The 20,770-nt window shown below is 42.8% G+C and overlaps 1 protein-coding gene across 5 annotated transcripts in view; it reads right to left on the bottom strand.

Moving 5' to 3' along the window:
- Window positions 1-658: 658 nt before the first annotated feature.
- rps6ka1 (ribosomal protein S6 kinase a, polypeptide 1) overlaps window positions 659-20,770 on the bottom strand; it is a 70,658-nt gene continuing 50,546 nt past the window's right edge. For all 5 annotated transcript variants that reach the window (XM_031579891.2, XM_012836849.3, XM_031579892.2 and 2 more), the window contains 20 exons: window positions 20,253-20,369; window positions 19,051-19,132; window positions 17,470-17,550; window positions 17,126-17,205; window positions 16,766-16,872; window positions 15,359-15,396; window positions 14,145-14,287; window positions 13,448-13,518; window positions 10,204-10,292; window positions 9,910-9,974; window positions 9,599-9,701; window positions 8,909-9,039; window positions 8,016-8,141; window positions 7,647-7,736; window positions 7,111-7,269; window positions 6,145-6,306; window positions 5,650-5,726; window positions 5,313-5,430; window positions 4,103-4,240; window positions 659-1,451 (listed from right to left, as the gene is read on the bottom strand). In XM_031579891.2, coding sequence (XP_031435751.1) covers window positions 1,329-1,451; window positions 4,103-4,240; window positions 5,313-5,430; window positions 5,650-5,726; window positions 6,145-6,306; window positions 7,111-7,269; window positions 7,647-7,736; window positions 8,016-8,141; window positions 8,909-9,039; window positions 9,599-9,701; window positions 9,910-9,974; window positions 10,204-10,292; window positions 13,448-13,518; window positions 14,145-14,287; window positions 15,359-15,396; window positions 16,766-16,872; window positions 17,126-17,205; window positions 17,470-17,550; window positions 19,051-19,132; window positions 20,253-20,369 — 2,100 coding nt within the window. In that variant the 3' untranslated portion in view covers window positions 659-1,328. The remainder of the gene's footprint in view (window positions 1,452-4,102; window positions 4,241-5,312; window positions 5,431-5,649; window positions 5,727-6,144; window positions 6,307-7,110; window positions 7,270-7,646; window positions 7,737-8,015; window positions 8,142-8,908; window positions 9,040-9,598; window positions 9,702-9,909; window positions 9,975-10,203; window positions 10,293-13,447; window positions 13,519-14,144; window positions 14,288-15,358; window positions 15,397-16,765; window positions 16,873-17,125; window positions 17,206-17,469; window positions 17,551-19,050; window positions 19,133-20,252; window positions 20,370-20,770) is intronic.

Below are 20,770 nucleotides of genomic sequence, written 5' to 3' on the forward strand. Positions count from 1 at the left end.
TCATAATCATCTCTTCGGTACAATCACACATTTTGTTCTCCATGTGCCTTAAAAATTAATTTGATAATCTCTTCTGACGAAAAATAACAAAACAAAGACATACAACAAGCAACAACAAAAACAAAAACAAAAACACTCAAGACAGCATTCAAGATTTGGAATACAAAATATATATATACTTTTTTTTTTTCTTTTTTTTTAACATGCCACATGTATGCCACTAGAAATTGCATGGCAAACTTTGTTTTAATTCTCTTTTTTTGGACAATAAAAATATCAGGAGACACTTCAAAACATAATTATTTTTTTTAAACCCCAAGCCCATTAAGGTTAACAAGCAAAAAGCGCAGATCTGAAGAAGCGACGCATCAAAGCAAACTGGACAAGGCCATGCATAACACATAACTCCAATCCTCTCCTTAGTCAAACCCCCCAGCTCACCCCCGGCTGTCGGACACAGGGCTTCGGTCATAAACACGAGCAGTGCAACAGTCTCTTACAGGCAGAGGCAGAAGTTTACAGAACTGCTCAGGTGACACCTAGAACCAGACAAAACCCAGAGGTTCTCTATCTGAAGGGCAGAGGAGGATGAGCTGGAGTGTAAAAATGATGACACAGAGGTATTGAAATGAGACAGAAATACTGGATCTCCTGCAAATAGGCCATTTCAAATGGATTTGAAACCAGTGTGCTAAAGTCAGGAATGAGGTGCTCAGCGTTGGCGGTGATGTTGGGGATGGGGGCTACAGGACGTGGAAAATCACATTTACAGATGGACAAGCAATAAGACAACATCCAACCACAACTCGGCTGAGGGGAAATGGTTGAATGGATCAGCAAAAAAAATTAAACCAATTAAAAATCTGCCCCCTTTAACAAGACATTCTTTCAGAGAGGTGGGGTGGGGGGTGCGGGGGTGTTCAGATCATCTGCATGCACAGGTACAGCACAGGAAATCACAGCCAATCACGCCTCTTCACCACGTCACTACACATTTGCCATCACTAAAACCCCCTCCAACAGCATACAAACAACCCCCCCAGCCCCCAGTCCTTGGCTATTTTCTGATGCCCCCGCCTCCCCACTAGGCTACTGATGACAGAGGATAGGGGTGTCTGGGGGAAGGAGGGGGGCTGCCCCTAGCTTCAGCTGGTAATGGTTTATGTGAAGGACACATCCTCTGTCATGGTTTTCATATGATGTGTGTGTGTCAGTGTACATGTGTATGCGTGTATGTGTGTGTGTACGTGTATGCGTATGTGTGTGTGTGTGTGTACGTGTATGTAGAAAGTCCATATATCTCTCTTTCTCTCCGTTTCGCTCTCTCTCTACAGAGAGGTAGAGGGAAGCTTCTTGACACGTCTCTGTGCCAGGAAGGACGACTCGATGGGCTTGAGCTCTGGTGTGGGCTGAGAGCTCTTCAGAGCTGAGTAGGTAGCTGCCATAGCCCCCTGCAGGAAGAGAAATGAAATGCAATCAACATAAAAAAAATAAACTGCTTACATTGAAACTAGATGTACCGCATAGCAGTGCGCAATATGACCAGTCACAAAAAGTGAGATAATGAGCAAGAATTAGGTGAAATAAGATATTTTATGTTCCAAGAAAAGTGTGTTATCTTGAATGCAGGGGTTAAAGCAAAAAAAAAATCCTGAGCCTGAACTTTTTTGGGTGTGTGGGAGGGGGGGGGGGGGGGGGGTCGTGTCCCGTGGCATGGACACATTCGCAGGGTAAAAAAAACAAACAAACAAACATTTAGAAATGAATGATTGCAGATTATGGTTTGATTTTTGAAACTGCAATCCCAAGAAAGGTCAGCAACAGTCCTCCACCTCACTACAATATGGTACTAACACATGTAGCATTCACGATTTCTTTTGATATCAAGTTTTGCTGCTAAGCTTTGTCCTTGAAAGGTTACAAGATGACCTACAATCACAAGGTGACATGATATAAGGGTATGTCAGTGGAAGAAGATTTGATTTGCAACCATTTCATTGAGGATATATGAAAAAGGACAGCGATTTACTTAAAGTGCAACAGTGAACTGTAGATAATAATGTAGTTTTATACTGCAACATTTCCATAATTAGGCCTACTTTGTTAATAGAGAATATATCAATAAAATAAATAACAAACAAAACATTAAAATGTTACAAGAACTGGTAACTTTAATGTTAGGAAATAAATACAAAACAGGACTTTGTCGATGTACTTGTTGGCGGCTTCGTCGACATTTAAAGAAAACATGGCGGGTTTTTTTTTAGCTTTTCCGAAATACGTCTTTTAAACTCTGGTGTTATGCCGTGTGTGTTAAAATAGCGGCATGCCGATTGGATATTGACAGTTTAGTCAAACACACGTCACACACGGTCAGTTATTGATGCAGGTACATCAGCTGTGGATGTTGCTCCCGGTAAAGGCGTTGTGTGTTGGAGAGCTGGTTGCATATATTAGCTTTCTCGAGCACAAAGTGCAGAAGCAAGCACCTGCTTCTCTTAACTTCTTACACCAGCTACCAAAAGGCGTACTGTCCTTCTCTTCCCATGTCTTCTACCCATGCCCAGCGCCATTTATTTTCATGAACTTACTTTCCATCCTACTCTCCTTTGGTGTGATGTCTCTCTACTCGGGCATCTACGCTAGGCAGAGTGATAGAGAAAAGTCGGTGTTTGAAGCACATTTTCCCCCAAGACCCGCCCCAATCTACTTCTGATTGGCTAATAATGTTATTTTGAGAGCGGGAGAGTTGTGCTCCTTTCATTTCATTGGCAGACGAACTCATAAACTCGAAAGTGATGGTGATGATATCGAGACGTGTTTTAAAAAAATAAAATTTAATAAAATATTTTTTTTCGCAGCCAAACGCCGCACGCCGGAAATCCGGCACAGTGCCGGAATACTTTAATCCCTGTGAATGATTACATTTCTAGCAACAATAGACTAAAACATTGAAAGAAAGAAACATGTAAGAGTCTATAGTTTGTGGATTTGGCGGCTGTACACTGATAGGGTTTTGAGATCTGTCTAGTGAATTTAAGGACTTTATACCAGATATATTCTTGTGGTAACTTTGTAAATAAATGGCAAGTACAGTTATACAATGAAGCTCATATTGTTGCCTATCCATGTAAATTTGTTGGAAAAACATGTATGTCTATATAAAACGTATGATTTTTAATTGAAGGGAAGGACATGTTTGAATACAATACTAAATGGAGTAGATTAAGTAAGAGTAGAGTAGAATAAATGTTACATAAAGGCGTACAAGTATCAACATTCATAACAGGTTAGGGGTATACACTATTATATTAATACGTTTAAATATAGCTGCGATCATCGGGGTCCAAGTAGTATGTGCAAACTGCTCCAAGTAGCGAAAGGTTGAATGATTTGACTGCTTCAATAAGGGAACATTTTGTACATGTTAAGTAAAGATTTAAAAACAAAATGTATGTTGAAGATAGCTGCTATATGCCATTATGAATGAGCGTACAACATTTAAAAAAAATGTAGCCATTCACATGTCTATTGGCTGCTGAATTTGTACTGCCCTTTGCTGGCCATTTTGTCGAGCAAGCCAAATATAAGCGTACCAAACTTCAATATTTTAGCTTAAGCCGTTTTTGAGATGTTGAAATTGTCAGTTGCAGCTCCCCCTATGAAAAAAATTCACGAAATGTTGTGTTCATCCAAAAAAAATGGTAGCTGTGTGCACGGCTTTCGTTAAGTTTGAATCTTTACATCACGACATATTGGCAATGAAGCGGTAGATTTTTGCATTGAACATTATTCACTAGGTGGCGCTACTCTACAAATGAGTCATAATGAGCTAGGTTCATGCGCCTCCTAGAGGCCGACTAAAGTATTGTGTATTTATAGTATAGTATAGTATATTAGCATATGATATGGCACATATGACGGTACACGTGGGCTCCTTGACAAGCTTGGCCTGACAAGCTAACGTTGGATATTAGTGTTTAGCATGACATGATGCAGATGATGACATGACTGTGGGCACATACGTTTAGGCATGACATGAGTCGTACGCTAACACATGTTGGCACATAGTACAGTACAGCAGGATGTGACATGTGGGCACCTTAACGAGCTTGGCATCCTGGTGCTGCAGCTGGCTGTTGGGCAGCTTGTCGCGCTGCACGATCCAGGGGTGCTTCAGCACCTGCATGGCCGTGAGCCGCTGGTGGGGATCCACATGAAGCATCTTGGACACCAGTTCCTACAGCAGGGGAAAACACAGAGGAACATGAGCATACTAATGCTCCAGAAGGGGTATACTACAAGACCCATTAGTACCCCAGAGTGCACTAAAACATAAACAAACATATTACAATACCAACTTGAGTAGGCGGCAACACAAACATAAACTAACAATATACTATTACTATGTATACACTACTATGTACACTACAAACTCAAATATGAACCCACTATAGCACTATTATATGGATATGCCAAGATGGGTATGCTACAACACACACATACAACAAAAGTATACTAAAACTGAAACATACTATTATACCAACCAAATAATACTAAAACTGAAACAAACTATACTATACAATACTAACGTGAATATATTACCAACATGGGTATAGTAAAACACCTACATGTTTACACTACAATGGAAACATACAAATATGAGTATACTACAAGACCAGCATGAAAATACTACACCAAAATAAGAATACTAAAATACCAACATGACCACAACACAAGACATGAGTAAATAGCACCATAAAAGCTATCCTGGTACACCATAATAAACAGCATATGGGAACACAAATCCACAAACATGACCAGACAGCAGCACAAATTTATATCATCTTCAGTGGATGTCGTCTATGGCATACAAACACTACATATTTATTTCAAATAGCAATGTAACCACAAGATACCACTACAGTAGAAAGAATCAGATATTAATCTAAACTACGCACTATAAATTTGACTGTTGCCTGAGGATTTTATGGATTCCTGTAAACTATTCTGCCCAGTGTAGCAGTGCTGCTTACTTCGATCTCCTTGAGCAATGATAGATGACGCACTTTATATGTGGCCTAGTTTCTTGTCCTGAATAGAGGCAGAGTGTGTGTCGCTGCGGCACACTACTGGTGGCTCACTGGTGTGTTTGTGTCAGTGTGGGTGGGTGTGTGTGTGTGTGTGTGTACATTTTTTCATTCCATTTGTTCATTCCGCAAGCAAGTTTATAGGAATAGAATGTGAGGGAAAGAGCCTGTGTGTGTGTGTGTGTGTGTGTGTGTGTGTGTGTGTGTGTGTGTGTGTCTTACCTTGGCAGCATCGGACACGTGGTCCCAGTTGCCCCCTGTGAGGGTGAAGTGGCCGTTGCCTATCCTGTTGAGTATGTCATCTGGAGAATCCTCTGGACCATTAGCAAATGGAGTGAAGCTGTGTGAGATAGAGAAAGAAAAAAAAGAGAGAGAGAGAGAGAGAGAGAGAGAGAGAAGAAAATATCTATTTTCTTTCTGGTAGTTTGTGCTGTGACATGAATAATGTTTAAAAATCGTGAAAAATAATGTTCGAATAGATATACTCTGTGTCTGTATGCATTCATGTGTGTGTGTGTGTGTGTGTGTGCCGATTCATGCAGTACGATCCAATCCTTACCCAGCTAACATGGTGTACAGCAGAACTCCCAGACTCCAGACGTCACATCCCTCATCGTAGCCCTGTCGCTTTAAAACCTACACACACACAATCAGAAGTACAAATTACAGAGAAAAGCTTGACACTCTGAATAGCACCCAAATTAGCCGCTACTCTCTCCCCTGTCTGAGAATCACATCTTCAGTCAGGCATAAATGTTCCCTGTAATCAGGAAGCCATTCAAAGACTCAACACACACACACACACACACACATACATTCACAAAGATATGTGTGTGCAACTGCAGGCACATGAACATTCACACATACGCATGAACATTCAAACACTTGCACGATCACACACACACACACAACACAACACACATTCACAACGATGTGTGCAGACACAGACACATGAACATTCAAACACTTGCACAATCAGACGCGCGCGCGCACGCACACGCACGCGCACACGCACACACACACGCACACGCACGCGCACACACACACAACTGACCTCTGGTGCCACAAAGTTGGCGGTGTAGCAGGGGGTCATGAGCAGGCCGTTATCAGCGCGCAGCTGCTTAGCAAAGCCAAAGTCACAGATCCGCAAAGACTCTGGGTTACCCGACTCATCCACATACAGGATATTACTGGGCTTCAGGTCCCTGTGCACCACCTGAGGAGAGAGAGACAGAGGACAGGGGGTTAAATGATGGATAGATAGATGAGACAGATAGAGAGGTAGATAGACAGATGGACAGGCAGACAGTTAGGTAGCTTGGTAGGTAGACAGAGAGAAAGAGAGAGAAAGAGAGAGAGAGAGAGAGAGAGAGAAAGAAAGAAAGAAAGAAAGAAAGAAAGAGAGGTAAGTAAAGAGCCAGAAAGGGAAAACGGAGAAGGAAAAGTGAGCAGGAAGGGGGGGGGGGGGGGAGAGAGAGAAAGAGAAAGAGACGGAAAGATAAAGGAAGACGGAAAAGGAAAGGCATCTCATGTTCTGCAGCTGTAGTGGTTGGGAGTCAGGTGCCAGGAAGGGTGCTGGTTTCTGGGAAGGTGTGAAATGGTAAGAATAGTGCTGCTCAATTAGCATACATCAGAGCTGAGGAACATACATCTCCATTCAGATACTCTAACTCTACGTGATTTGACTGGTGCACGCCTGGCATCAACTCTTATGTGAATGAAGGTGTCCTACAATTTGTGTGATGGTGTAGTGTGTGTGTGTGAGTGTTTGTGCCTGTATGTGTGTGACAATGTGCGTGTTAGTGTGTGTGCGTGTGTGTGTGTGTGTGTGTTCTCACCCCTTGTGAGTGCAGGTACTCTACAATCTTGGTGATAGTGATGCTGTAGTGTCTGAGTGTTTGTGCCTGTATGTGTGTGACAATGTGTGTGTTAGTGTGTGTGTGTGTGTTTTTTTATTACCCCTTGTGAGTCTAGGTATTCTACAATCTTGATGATGGTGTGTATGTGTGTGTGTTCTCACCCCTTGTGAGTGCAGGTACTCTACGGTCTTGGTGATGGTGTGCAGGACAGAACTGGCCTCTCTCTCAGAGAAGAACTTCTGCTTGAGGATACGATCCAGAAGCTCACCGCCTCTCATCAGCTCTGTCACCAGATACACCTCTTTACCGTTGTCATACACCTGTCAAAACACACACACACACACACACACACACACACACACACACACACACACACACACACACACACACACACACACACACACACACACACACACACACACACACATTACTTTTTGTAGGTGGTCAATGACTGCTTAGTGGCCCCACAGTTAGAGTGCTACCCTTACATCAATTTCAGTCAAAACAAACATATATTATAGAGCAAGCAGCAACATTTTGATTTATTTTCCCAGTCATTTCATAGCCCTTTTTTATTTGGTGCTGAACTACATTAACCTGACTGGGGTGTTGAAGCGGCAGCCTGGGAGGCATCAAAGTAAGGCCATATATCAGGACTGTTTACTGTTTTTGTTGTTGTTGTTATGGTTGTACTCACATCCTTCAGCGTGATGACGTTGGGATGCTGGCCATAACGCAACAGAATCTCAATTTCCTCTGTAGAATCAGTCATGGTCTTGTCAATCACCTGCCAATCACACAACAACTAGAGTTCAGCGAAGGGGAAGGGGAAGAGGACGTTAAGACAGGGGGAGAGAGGAAGAAAGGAAGTACATTTGGAATAGTAATTGAGGGGACAAATAAGGGACAGTCTGGAGAGAGAGAAGTTCAGAGTAGGGAAAGTGAAAAGACTGGGGAAAGGAGGGATATCTGAGAGAAGGAGGGGACGCATATTAAAGGCAGGGAGGGAAAGGCAGAGGGGTGGAAGCAGGAGAGAAACAGATAGAGAGAGAGATCGAGGTCTGACCTTGACGGCGTACTCTGCGTTGGTGGTCTTGTGAATGCAGCGCTTGCACACAGAGAAGGCTCCCATGCCGATGTCCTCCTTCAGCACGTAGCCATCGCTGAACAGGAGGCTCTTCCCATGCAGTTGCTGCAGGAGAACATGGGGGGGGGGGGGGGGGGCAGACAGGCACAGTCTTTACATACATTCACACACACTTGCACACTCAATACAGAATAGCAGTGATGGAAATTGGAACACACACATGAAATATAATCAATATATAGTAGTATAGTGTAGTTCTCTCTCTTTCCTCACACACACTCAATACAGAATACACATCAAATACAATGGTAATAAAAGTTCACACACACACACACACACACAAATTATCCCATCAATAAAAACACCATCCCCATAAACATAAATATGACCCCTACACACACAGTGTGTGCACACTAATGTGAATTAGGCCAGGATGTTCAGAACGCAGAGATGTATTAAAGAGTCAACAGTAATATCCGCTCTAATGCAGCCTAAGTAGTGGTACATAAGGAATGAGACGGGAATTAAAAAGCATTTACACTGAGCGCTTTATTCCAGAACACTCTCTACATGAATATGAAAAAGCCCTCAACAGTAAAACCGCATTGTGATCTCCTGAGTCCTGTCATAAATGGCATTATGCAACACACCATAGCTGCTGTTAAGGAGTCTGGGGAGAAAAATCACCCCACCTTGTGGTGAGAAATGGACATCACATGCTCCTCTGCAGATGGTTACAATCTAGAGGCAGGTCAGGGAAGCTCTGAAAATGTTTTTCAGGGCTCACAAATTCCAGTGATGGCCCTGGTCAAAGGACTGGGCAGGTATGAATGTCAGACTGTGAGTGATTGACAGGTGAGTGGACCACTCACCTGGACCACAGGGTGTAGAGGTTTCTGGGGAGGCTCTTCTACGTCCTCCTCCTCCAGGAGTGTCGTGGCAACGAAGCTGAACCCGCGGAACAGCTGATGGGCGCCGGCACTGGGGGGCACACCTGGGGAGTCTAGGGGGAATTGGGAGATTTACACACCTAAACTTCCAGTTTCTATAAGCTTCAATGAGTCAAATATCAATTAGTGCTAAACACTAAGAAAACCACACTTAATAATACAGCACAGTAGTCTTCAAATATTTTATTCACTAAATATATAGAAATACTGGAGGACCTACACCGTCACAGACATAAAAATAAAAAAAATGGATACTGGATGATACTGCTCTCTACTAAAACATATTAGAGGGATGATAGTTGGGTTACTGTTCTCTCTTGCAAAGCAGCTTAAGAAGCAAAGAGCTTTTTCTCATTTTCATTATTAGAGCAACCATATCATGGAGGCTGTGAAGGAGTTCCCACAGTGATGAGACTGCAGTAGTTTCAGGTTTTCCTCAAAACAAATGATGAACACCACGTCCACCCATAACAATTAAATGTAATGATGTTGTTCTGGCTGTCTGTGTGTTTGTGCGCGTCTGTTTATGTGAGTGTATTTGTTTGTGTGTGTGTGTGTGTGTGTGCGCGCGTGTGCGCGCATGTGTGTGTGAGTAAATGCGCTACCTCTCACCTTTGGGTGTCCGGGAGGTGAACTCTGAGTCGAAGTAGAAGGTGTCGTCCGGTCGCGCTACAGCAGGCTTGAAAGGGGGTTTGACTTCGCGCCTGAAGAGTTTCTACAGGGGTCAGAGGTCAGGGATGGTCACCACAACACAGTCATAGTGGTTGCCAGAGTCAGCAGAATCCACACTGATGATGTGTGTAGTCGATACTGATGTCGGCATGTGTGTGTGTGTGTGTGTGTGTGTGTGTGTGTGTGTGTGTGTGTGTGTGTGTGTGTGTGTGTGTGTGTTTATGTGAACGTGTGCTTTTTGTGTGACTCACATTCCAATCGATCGTGGAAAAGAAATTGTGACGTTTGAGTTCCTCTGCACCATCAGCCCCAGACGCTACAAAGAGAAAGAGAGAGGGAGTGGGAGAGAGAGAAAGAGAGAAAGAATATGATGACTATGCTCCTGTCTTACAGGAAGCTGGTATTATAATTGATCTTAAACAGCACTCGGACCAGTAAACCTACTATAGATTCTATATAAGCAGAGCTTGTAAATGTGTGTGTGTGTGTGTGTGTGTGTGAGTGTGTAAAAGAGAGGGATGGAGAGAGAAGAGTGTATTGCTCACCAAGCCTGTTTGCCGGGTTCCTCTTGAACAGCGCTCTCAGCAGACTCTGGGCCTCTGTACTTAGAAACTGCGGCATTCCCAGCCTAGCCCTGCAGAGAGAGTTTTTTTGATTATTTGTTTTTGTGTGCTCTTCATTTCATGCAATAGAAATGTTTGTGTGCTATTTCATTTCATGTTAGATGATTCATCTGATCTCACAAATTCCAGAGAACCTTCACAAACATAATTATATGTTATTGAAATTAAGTTGAAATCTCAAAGCACCTTGAGACAATTTTATTGTTTTGGCATTATATAAATAAAAATTGAATAGAAATAAAATGTCATGCCTTGCTTTAAACCTTTGAACTCTAATCATGTTTTATGTCCAGGTTTATGTTTTTGGAATATTAAAAATGTGTTGACCATTTCTGGAGTTACTTTGCCAATATTCTACTCACACACCCTTCAATAGGCCTGTGCATGAATTAGGGAACAGGCTTTTATTTTGAAATTCTATGACTGCATAACCTTATACCACCATCAGGAAGCCAAGAGAAGTGGAAATAAGTTGTAATTTAACATCAAGGCTTATTTTCTGTAATTGTATGCACAATTTATGTGGCAAAACACAGCATCGCAAAAAAAATGCAGTAAATTGCTGATTTTGCGTTCAATTCCCAAATCACTGAATTGCGAAAAACTATAGGGACAGATTAGGGAACCTTCTTTTCATGAATATTAGACATTTGTCCAGAGTTTACAAAAATAAATAGAGAAAGATCATTCTTCCAGGGTGAAACAGATGAATGCATCCACCTAGCCTCCCAGTATCTACACTCCTGCCACACATTGAGAGAGAATACCACATGACTGTCAATAAATAATACATTAATAATGTTTTCATTTTCTGTTCATTGCATCAGTTCTGTTAACTTAAGTGTATGTAATTTTACTTTATTATTCTCATAGTTAATTTTTTCCCTTGATCATTTTAACTTAATTCATTTGTATTTTCATTTGCTATTATTATTATCGTTATACGTTGTATGCTTTGGCAATATTGAGAGAGAGAGCGAGTGAGAGTGAGAGATAGAGATGGAGGCAGAGGGAGGAAAGGAGAGACAGGGGGCAATGAGACAGTGAGGACACAAGAAAGAGAGGCAGACAGAGAGAGAGAGAGGGAAAGAGAGAACAAGGGCAAAGAAAGAGATGACGAGGAAAAAGAAAGTGAGAGGAGAGAGACAGAACTACATACATGTATGTTTCAATTTCTGGTATCTGTCGATGTGTTATATATCAGAGGAGGCTTTTCCATTGAGGAAATGGAGGAAGGACCTCCCCAAACTTTTTGAGAATTAATTTTTTTAATTGAACTGACTAAACTCCTTTAAAAATGCAGTTTGATATCAGTATTTAATACTATGCACATCACAGTTCGTTTCCCTGAGTTAAAATAACATTAGCACCCCCTATCGTAACCAGAAATTATTGCACGGAGCGCCGTCCTCCCTTTTGCCCCTATTGAGATCCATGTATTCGGTCTCTGATACTGGCGGCTCGTGGGGCTCATTCACTTACATTGCCCAGGGGAGGAAAGTCCTCCCTAGCGTCTGAGTTTGCGCCAACATCGCTTAACCAATAAACAACGGATTTGGCGTTGGAGGGAGGGGATTACACATTAAGAGCGAAAGAAGTTACCCGGCTCGACCATTCTGCTGTAGGATATCGATAGAACTTCACCCTTGGATTGTTGTAGAAATATTGCAAATAAAGAGATGTGCAATGGAGAACGAAGACATTGTACATATTTTATTGAACAAACCGTTTTCTACATTTAGCTACAGAGAGAAGGTTAGTATGAAAACAACAGGGAGACCACTTCCAAAAATTCAAGTCACTAAACCCAGTGGTAAAACCGCTGCCGTTAATGCTAACTGGTATGCGAAATACTCATGGCTCACTGGTACCATTACTAACAATCGGCTATACTGCTGGCCCTGTTTGTTCATGGGTAAATCACACACATGGTCTGTAAATCGATTCGCCGACATTACAAATTTGGACAGGGCAACAAAACGTCATGATAAATGCCAAGACCACGTTGGCGCAGCACTTCGGTTGTCCTTGCTAGGCACCATGCCAATTGATCAGGTCGTGGATGAGGGTGTGCGGTTGCAAATCGCGCACCACAATGCTAAAGTGCACCAAAATAGGGAGGTTTTGAAGAGACTTATTGATGCAACTGCCTATCTAGGCATGCAAGAATTGTTCTTGTTCAGCTGACATTCTGAATGGAAATTGTTAATGAATGTTTCAGAACGCGATGTGTTTCGTATCTATTCTAATTAGCCTACGTTGTCACTTGGGCATTGGCCTCATATTAGGCTACTTGGTGAATGATTCAGAGCATGATGCATTTTAAATGGCATCACTTTTGGTCTTGTGTCTTAATTTTTCTTAAAACAATTGCAGCTGAAAATAAAATTAGTCAAATAATAACCAATAGCTTCAGTAATTGAGGGGGGAAATAGGCCCAGAATTTTGTATTTAGTTTTTCAAATCAAGAGTAGGCCTGATTTGACTAATTGGCTTTGCATCCTTTCCTTCTGGCCTTGTCTAGTCCAAAGACATGCTGTCCACCAGCTTTCAAAGTACAATGGTGCCACACTGGTGGCTTTGTATCAATTTTATCCCTGCCTGCTATTTTGTACTGCAGTTCACAAAAACACCCTGAAACAACTTGTATCTCACATACTTATGCCACCAACAGAATAAGCAGGCCAATGGCAACCAAGTGCGCAGTCCTTCCTCCCTCACTTTAAAAACCACCAGCCGCCACTGTTATATATATATAAACATAATCGTAGGCTAGCTGTTCTGATTTCTTATCCTATAATATATAATGACTGCTTTGGCAATACAAGCGCCTATTTGACATAAAGCACTTTTGAATTTGAATTTGAGGGAGAAAAAAGAAAGAAGAGACTCAAATAAAAGAGAGAGCCACTTTCTTAACAAACTCATTTTTTGTCCTAAGCCTAATAGTTTTATTCTCTGGCCATTTATTTTATTCTTAAGCCTAATAGTTTAATTCTCTGGCCATTTATTTTATTCTAAAGCCCCTTCCACCCCCTGTACATCTCAACCAGTCAAGCCTGGTTTCAATATCACCATGGAAACAGGACTTCTGTTTCCCCAGTATAACTTGAGCAGAGTGTGATACTACACACTGACCCCTAAATGGCGCTCAAGCACCACTTACTTTAGAATCAGGTTCATGGTCTCCTTGCGATCCTTTCCTTGAAACGGCAGTGATCCCGTCAGCATCTCAAACTGCCATAGAAGACAAAGATTTCATGAGTGGACTTGAGACAGACAGCCCTCTCAGACCCTGGCTGTCCTCAAGACGAGACACACTTCAGGCACACAACGTCTTCAAATACCGCAGAAGACATATCCAGACACTGCCAGACAGAATATGCTAAGACAGAAATGTTCAACACAGACATTACACTCACACAGACGTATGCTCAGACAGAGGCACATTTCATCAAGTGTGGTACTGTATTTTTACATCTCATTTTAATTGCAGTAAGTGGTTTTAAGACCATGAAGTGTGGACATAAGTCCATTCTCAAAGACAAGAGAAGAGTCTGTTCAAGCAATTAGCAAATCAGCAACATGAATACATCCTGCTCTAGGATGCAACAACTCTTAAGCACACATTATTTTGTCACTGGTGTTGCCCTCAAAGAGCCTGAATGGAACTAATTGACCAGCATGTTTAACTAACATCTTGCACTCAATGTTTGGTACTGCCATCATTAACAAAAGAGAAAAATAGTATTGATTTTGTATACACATGTAAGAATTGTTTGAGCTCATCGTTTGCATTTTTAGAAATGTTTTCAGTGTATATTACTGCACTTAACAGACACATTAGAGAAGACTGCACTCACCATTAGTACCCCAAATGACCACCAGTCGGCGCTGTGGTTGTGGCCCTGCCTGTTCACCACCTCAGGAGCCATGTACTCCACGGTACCACAGAAGGAGAAGGCCTTCTTTTGGTGGTCAATGGCCTCCTTACACAGCCCAAAATCTAAATTGAAGAAGAGGATAGGCAGAATGATAGGGGGAGAACGAGAAACAACAATATGAGGTGTTGGAAACAGAGAAAGGGAGACATGGACTGAAAGAGACTTAGAAGAGGACAGGAACAAACAGTGAAATGACTTTCAAAGCTTTCAGAGATGCAAGCAGACATTCTATGGGTTGGTTCGTTCTTTCTTCTGCTCTGCATTTATGCAGCCTTTCTCGACTGTGATTTCTTCTTTGCTATAATTAGCAAGTCTAGCAAGCTAGATGTCTTAGGAAAGCCTTAACACTCAGTAACGAAGGTATGTAGGGTGGGTATATGAAAGCCTTAGCAATCAGTAACAGGCTTGCAGTCTTTTAAAAGCCTCAGTGCTCAACAGCACAGACTAGAGGTTTTCTGAAAGCCTTGGCGTTCGATAAGAGCAGGGAAGGTCACCTTTGATGCCAGCGCCACCGCCACCGCCACCACCACCTACTGTGGCGTAACCATGAGCTATGAAGATGGTGGTGATGGTGATAAGATGGTGGAAATAATTAACCGGGGCCCACTCGCTGGCCATGTACACGCAGCTATCGGTCCAGGTGGAGACAGATACGGCAGCCAACAGCATCATAGTTATTCCTCACTAACACTAATGGCCTTATTGCACTCACAGGGAAGGTGACATCTCATATATGCATAACTAACACAGCGAGAGATAGAGTAAGGCGTGTGTGTGTGTGTGTGTGTGTGTGTGTGTATTAACATGCCAAAATCATGAATGTTCCTGTATGCTCTTGCATATCTGTAGTCTCTGCATGTGTGAGTGTAGTAGACATGCAGTCATTTGACAATGAGAATGGATTACGGACTGATATTGGGCTGGGTGAACTGAAAGTGGCGGCAGCCGTAGTAGCCGCAACGTCGCTTGTAGCATCATTAAACAGCAGCAGCTAAAAGCTTCAATCTGGTCAAGCCAAGATCAAACTTACTTTAATGCCCCACATAATTCAATCCTATGAACACCTCCTGAGAGTTTTCAGACTGAGCTGTGCTGGTGATGAGATAGTGCACCCTTATGGTATGTGTTATTACCTGTGAGCTTGATGTGGCCCTCCTCGTCCAGCAGAATGCTAAAAAAAAAAAGGGAGATCAGAGCACCGTTCATTAAACAACATCACACAGCACATGAAAGAAATAGAGCATTGGAGAGCATCAGCAACCCCCCCGCCTCCCCACACACACACACACACACACACACACACACAGGATCAAGAGGTAGTGTACACTGGCCAGGCATCTGTTCTGTTTGTGCCTCATTGGGCAGCTACTGGGTGTAACTGCTGCAAATGCCCCCGGTGCATCTTTTGACTACTGTTTGTTTGTTGGCTTGTTTGAATCATTATGAACTTTCCTGATTCACTTAGCACAGATCAGCTGGAGCAGTACTGGAGCTGCTCTTTGGTGTGACAGAGGAAATTGGGCCTGCCTAGCGATGGTTGCTAAGCAGTGAGAGCATTGGGTCAACGGTTATTTTGAGAATAGTAAATTACCCACTCTGATCAGAGTAAGCCTTTATCTGGGTAAACCCAGGTTCAGCGGTAAAACCCCAACGTGTCCCCATCTGTGCCGACGTCATTCATCTCTGTCTACATCATGACTGACTGATGTATGCTGACTCTACTACCTGCCTAGTATATACGCTATGCCTTTTTGACTGTCAGGCAGTCACTTCTTGATCCTACTTCAAGGAGGTGGCTACCTGCAGGCTGTATGCAGGAATAAACTGTTTCAGTGGTGTAAATCGCCTCCAGCCGTGGCTTAACAGATCTGCTAGGATAGACACTTTCTTCGTTCCCAGAAACCTTTTAACTGAGACTGCACTCTCCGTCTTAATTAACGGCAGCTGATTTAACTGTGCGTCAAGAACATTAAAAACGCACTTTGTTGCTCAGCTGCTCTGATTAAAAGTTGTCTTCCACCTCTCTTTCCTGCTAAGAGCCCAAGTCACAAGAGAAGAAAACATGATGGCTTGTAAACACAATTTAACATTTATTAATTCTTCATTATTTTGGGTTCATGATCCTAACCCTGATAGTGTAGAACATCTCGGTAAAAACAGTATTTTACAATTAATGGCTGTGTTGTCAGAGATGCTTTGTGCGCGTTAAGATAAAATGTTCACAGATGCACTCTAGTTAACACAAGAGTCTTCAGAAGACGTTATGTAATGGAAGCCTGCAGGTACATCAGGAGCTTTTCAGTGTAAAACCTCTGTCCCCGACGCTCTAAGAGAGCAGTACTGGTGATTAGCGTTAGAGTGCTGGTGACTGATACTAGCACACCCATGGGTTTTAGCCTCCTTTCTGGCACACCTATCTCCTATGTCCAGTACGTCCTATGTCCAGTGTGTCCTATGTCCAGTACGTCCTATGTCCAGTGTGTCCTATGTCCAGTGTGTCCTATGTCCAGTGTGTCCTATGTCCAGTATGTCTCACTTACTTCTCGGGCTTGAGGTCTCTGTAGATGATGCCCAGGCTGTGTAGGTGATCCAAGCCCAAAGCCAGCTCCGCCAGATAGAATTTAACATCCTCCTCAGTGAACATCACCTGTAAGTACGCATACATGCAAAGACTTTAGGTGCTACAAGAGGTTACAACTCAAGGGGATCCACAGAATACTATATATACAGAATATGAAATATATATATATATATATATATACACACACACACACACACACACTATATATAAAAAATAAACCAAAACAATATAAAACAAAATAAAACAAAACAATATAAAACAAGCTAGTGGTGTATACTCTGATGTCCAATCGTATAAAAGGTAGAATGGTACACTGCACCTCCTTTGAAAGCCGTGTGAATAGGTCTCCTCCTCTGAGGAAGTCCAGAATAAGATAGAGCTTTCCCTCTGTCTGAAAGGCTTCAGAATGAAACAAACAAACATGCACATGAACATTCATTATAGCAGATATCTGAAATATAAAACCTACTGTACATGCCTAACATTTAACACTTTTATATCAACATATTCAATATTTGTGATGTGTATGTTTGGTGTGTGTTATTGAATCCTAAGGGAGACAATGAAGTCTAATTCTATCCTTTCCTATCCTATCCTAAAAGTAAACAAATGGATATTAGTAAACAAAAGGGGTTCTACCAGAACCAGCTGTACAGCACGTACCATAGTGGAGCTTCACCACAAAAGGGTGGTTGACATCAGCCAGAATGTTCCGCTCCATTTTGGTCCGGACCCGGTCTCTCACTGTGGGAACCAGGAGTAACACACGGACACGGACACACACACACACACACACACACACACACACACACACACACACGAACACATACAGATGCAAACATACACACAGAGACACATACACACACAGACGCATACGCAAAACATACAGACAGAAATAAATTATACAGCATTTTATGCTTGGACTAAAAGGGTTGTGTGTGTGTCTATCTTATTTAGTGACAATGGGTTAATTCGATCTAAATCATCAACACTATGGGGATTGAAATCAGTTCTACAGTCTCCAGACAGATAACATGCCCCATAACACAGTGACAGAGACAAACCATAGAGTCTCAATTGATGCATAATCATGAGTAGAGCACTGCACTTGGGGGGGAAAAGACAAGTTTCTGCATCTGTTCAAAAGGTCTGGATGAATGCCTCTCAATCTTCAGGGAGCATTGAAGAAAGAGTAAGCCAAAAAAGTGCTCTCAGACTCCGAGCCATCAATAAGCTGATCCATCAATACCCAGGCACTGTGCTCTCCCATGTGGACACGTAACGGCTCCACCATTAACAGGGTTATTGATGTTTGCAGTGCATTAGTCTGGAGCTGAGTAGGCTTCTCTTTACAGGCAAAGATCGTGCATCAAAGGAGCCCCACTGCACCCACAGACACAGAGGTTGATTTGAAAAAAAAATGTTTTTTTTTTTTTATTATTCAAATTTCTGGGTTTTTGTGTTTGTGTGTGTGTGTGTGTGTGTGTAGGTTGTGGGGGGGTGGTTGGGGTGCTGGCAACTCAAGGTCTGCACGAACGATACACACACTCAGCAAGCAAACCGTGTGGTTGTGTGGTCTACACTGTAGTCCACAGTAAGGCATTCAAAGTTAAGAAAAGTGACACATTTAGGGGATCTCCGTGTTGATCAATATCAGGGTTTTTGTCCTTTCACACATACAATGTGTGTCTGAGGGTGTGATAGGATCAGCAAGTGTTTGCACGCGGCATCTGCTTTCCTCTCAGGCTGTGACAGCCGCACAGGCTGGGCTTAAACAACCTGTCCACCACAGTTCAGAAGAACGCCTAGAACTGTGAATAACCACACGGACAGGCTGCTGCTGCTGCTCTTGTTGTTGTTGTTCCGGAGCAGAGCTGATCAGGGAGGAGAACTGAAGCAACATACACAGGAAGAGGCTGTGGCCACATGAACCTAAACTGTTGCCTCGGTTATCAGCTCCTTGATTGTAAACAACTCCCAGGGGGGTTAGAGGGTCAGCCAATCAGAATGCAGGCAGGGCTTCCATGTACTGCTGACCAATGAGGGGAGCGCAATGAGGGTTGTTTGCATTTGAAGGCAGGATGCATGTGGTGAGTTGACAGATGTCTCCTAGTGCTGAGAAAAGTAGTCAGGGTGTGTGTGGCGGAAAAAAAAAGGGGGGGGGGGGTTCAGCGGTAAACACAGAGAGAGAAAGAAAGAAAGAACGAGAAGAACAAAAACTAAATGAAAGAAAGATTTTTTTACCTTTTAGTGTGGCCTTCTTGAGCACTTTCATAGCGTAGAGCTCGTTGTCATCGGGTGGGGTCACCTTCCGCACAAGGAACACCTGCATGTGAGAAAGAAAACATTAGATGTGAGAATTGGGGAGGGACACAAACGGTTAAGGGTCACGGAGGTCACTGAAGACATCGGAGGCAAACTCCCCATTTCTGAGTAGCGGGCAAAAGGGTGGATATAAATATGGCATTACTACACAACTACATGTTGTACAGCCTATGTTGTCAGTCGAAATGACAGGAGTGCTTAGACAATATGTCATTAAATATATGTACACATACACATACATATACTGTATATAAATATATAAATGTGTCACAGCATGCTTGAATCTTGTGAATCAAGTGCCTTGATTGACAAATATATATAGATGAATGAAATGCTTGAAAACAATCTAAATGGCTAGAAATTATTCTGTACACACAATCAGCTTCTGTCTAAACTTACAATACGCTTCTGTAGGCAAATTGAGGACTAGGCGTGACCACAAGGACTGATTTGGAGCGCTGGCAAAGCAAATAATGGCAGATAAGAAGCCATTACTGAGGTCTCGCTGTACCTCTGCCCGCTCTTATCACTTCACACACTGTTTGCTTTCTCAGTGAAATAAATGAGTGTTTGCCTGCCACAGTAAGCACAGGCTGCACAGGGTTGGCAGCAAGGGCTCCAAACTCAATCTGCGGTTCCTTTGACACCAATCGTGCTGTGTGCGCACTGCAGCAGAGTGTCTCAAGACTGCAGAGCACAGCTCAAGCTTTGGCCATGTGTAAAAAGAGAAAAGTGATCTCTGTTGTTTCTGTGCTTTACATGCGAAGCCTCAAGTGGTTTCAAGAGTAACCTGGGTTATTAAAATTATTATAAAATGAAGCCTATTATTGGCCAACTCTCCATTGCTCTGCCTACTCTCTGATGGTGTGACCACAGAGGAGAAGGCCTCTATGACAGCAAGAGGATAGAGAAGATATTCTCTCATGTTACCTCTATAACAGTAAGGGCGTGGGGGAAAGAGTTGGTTCTGTTACCTCTATGACAGTAAGGGCGTGGGGGAAAGAGTTGGTTCTGTTACCTCTATGACAGTAAGGGCACGGGGGAAAGAGTCGGTTCTGTTACCTCTGTGACAGTAAGGGCATGGCGGACAGATTTTCCCCCGGCGGCGGAGCTGCTCTTACCTTGCCGAAGGAGCCTTGGCCCAGCACCTTGAGCAGTTCAAACTGTGAGGCGTCGGCCTTCTCAGAGCCCTCCTTGACCACGTGAGTGATGTTGATTTCCTTGATGACATCATCGTCCTAGAGATGAGATAAAGGCAATGAAATATAGCAATGTGTTGCAAAGTCAAAAGTAACACTCATTTGAGTGTGGGACACAGTTAGATGGTGTGTGTGTGTGTGTGTGTGTGTGTGTGTGTGTGTGTGTGTGTGTGTGTGTCCTGTGATCCATGACACAGGTTGTATGGGATACCAGCCATGCATGACCCTGGTCTGACCTTACTTCCTGTTTTAGAGATGGCCGCACTCAGCCATAAAATGACAAGACAGGAAGGCAAAGCCACAAAACTATCAATCAAGCCAGCAGTCACCAGTGACATTTTCCCAGCAGCAAAGTTTAATTAGTGTTACAGAGCAACGCTTCATCTCAATCTTCATTAAATGCTGCCTTTGAAATGTCGGCTTGGATGAATGAAAATCAG

This window comes from Clupea harengus, chromosome 14 (assembly GCF_900700415.2).
Source record: "Clupea harengus chromosome 14, Ch_v2.0.2, whole genome shotgun sequence".
Lineage (NCBI taxonomy): Eukaryota > Metazoa > Chordata > Actinopteri > Clupeiformes > Clupeidae > Clupea > Clupea harengus.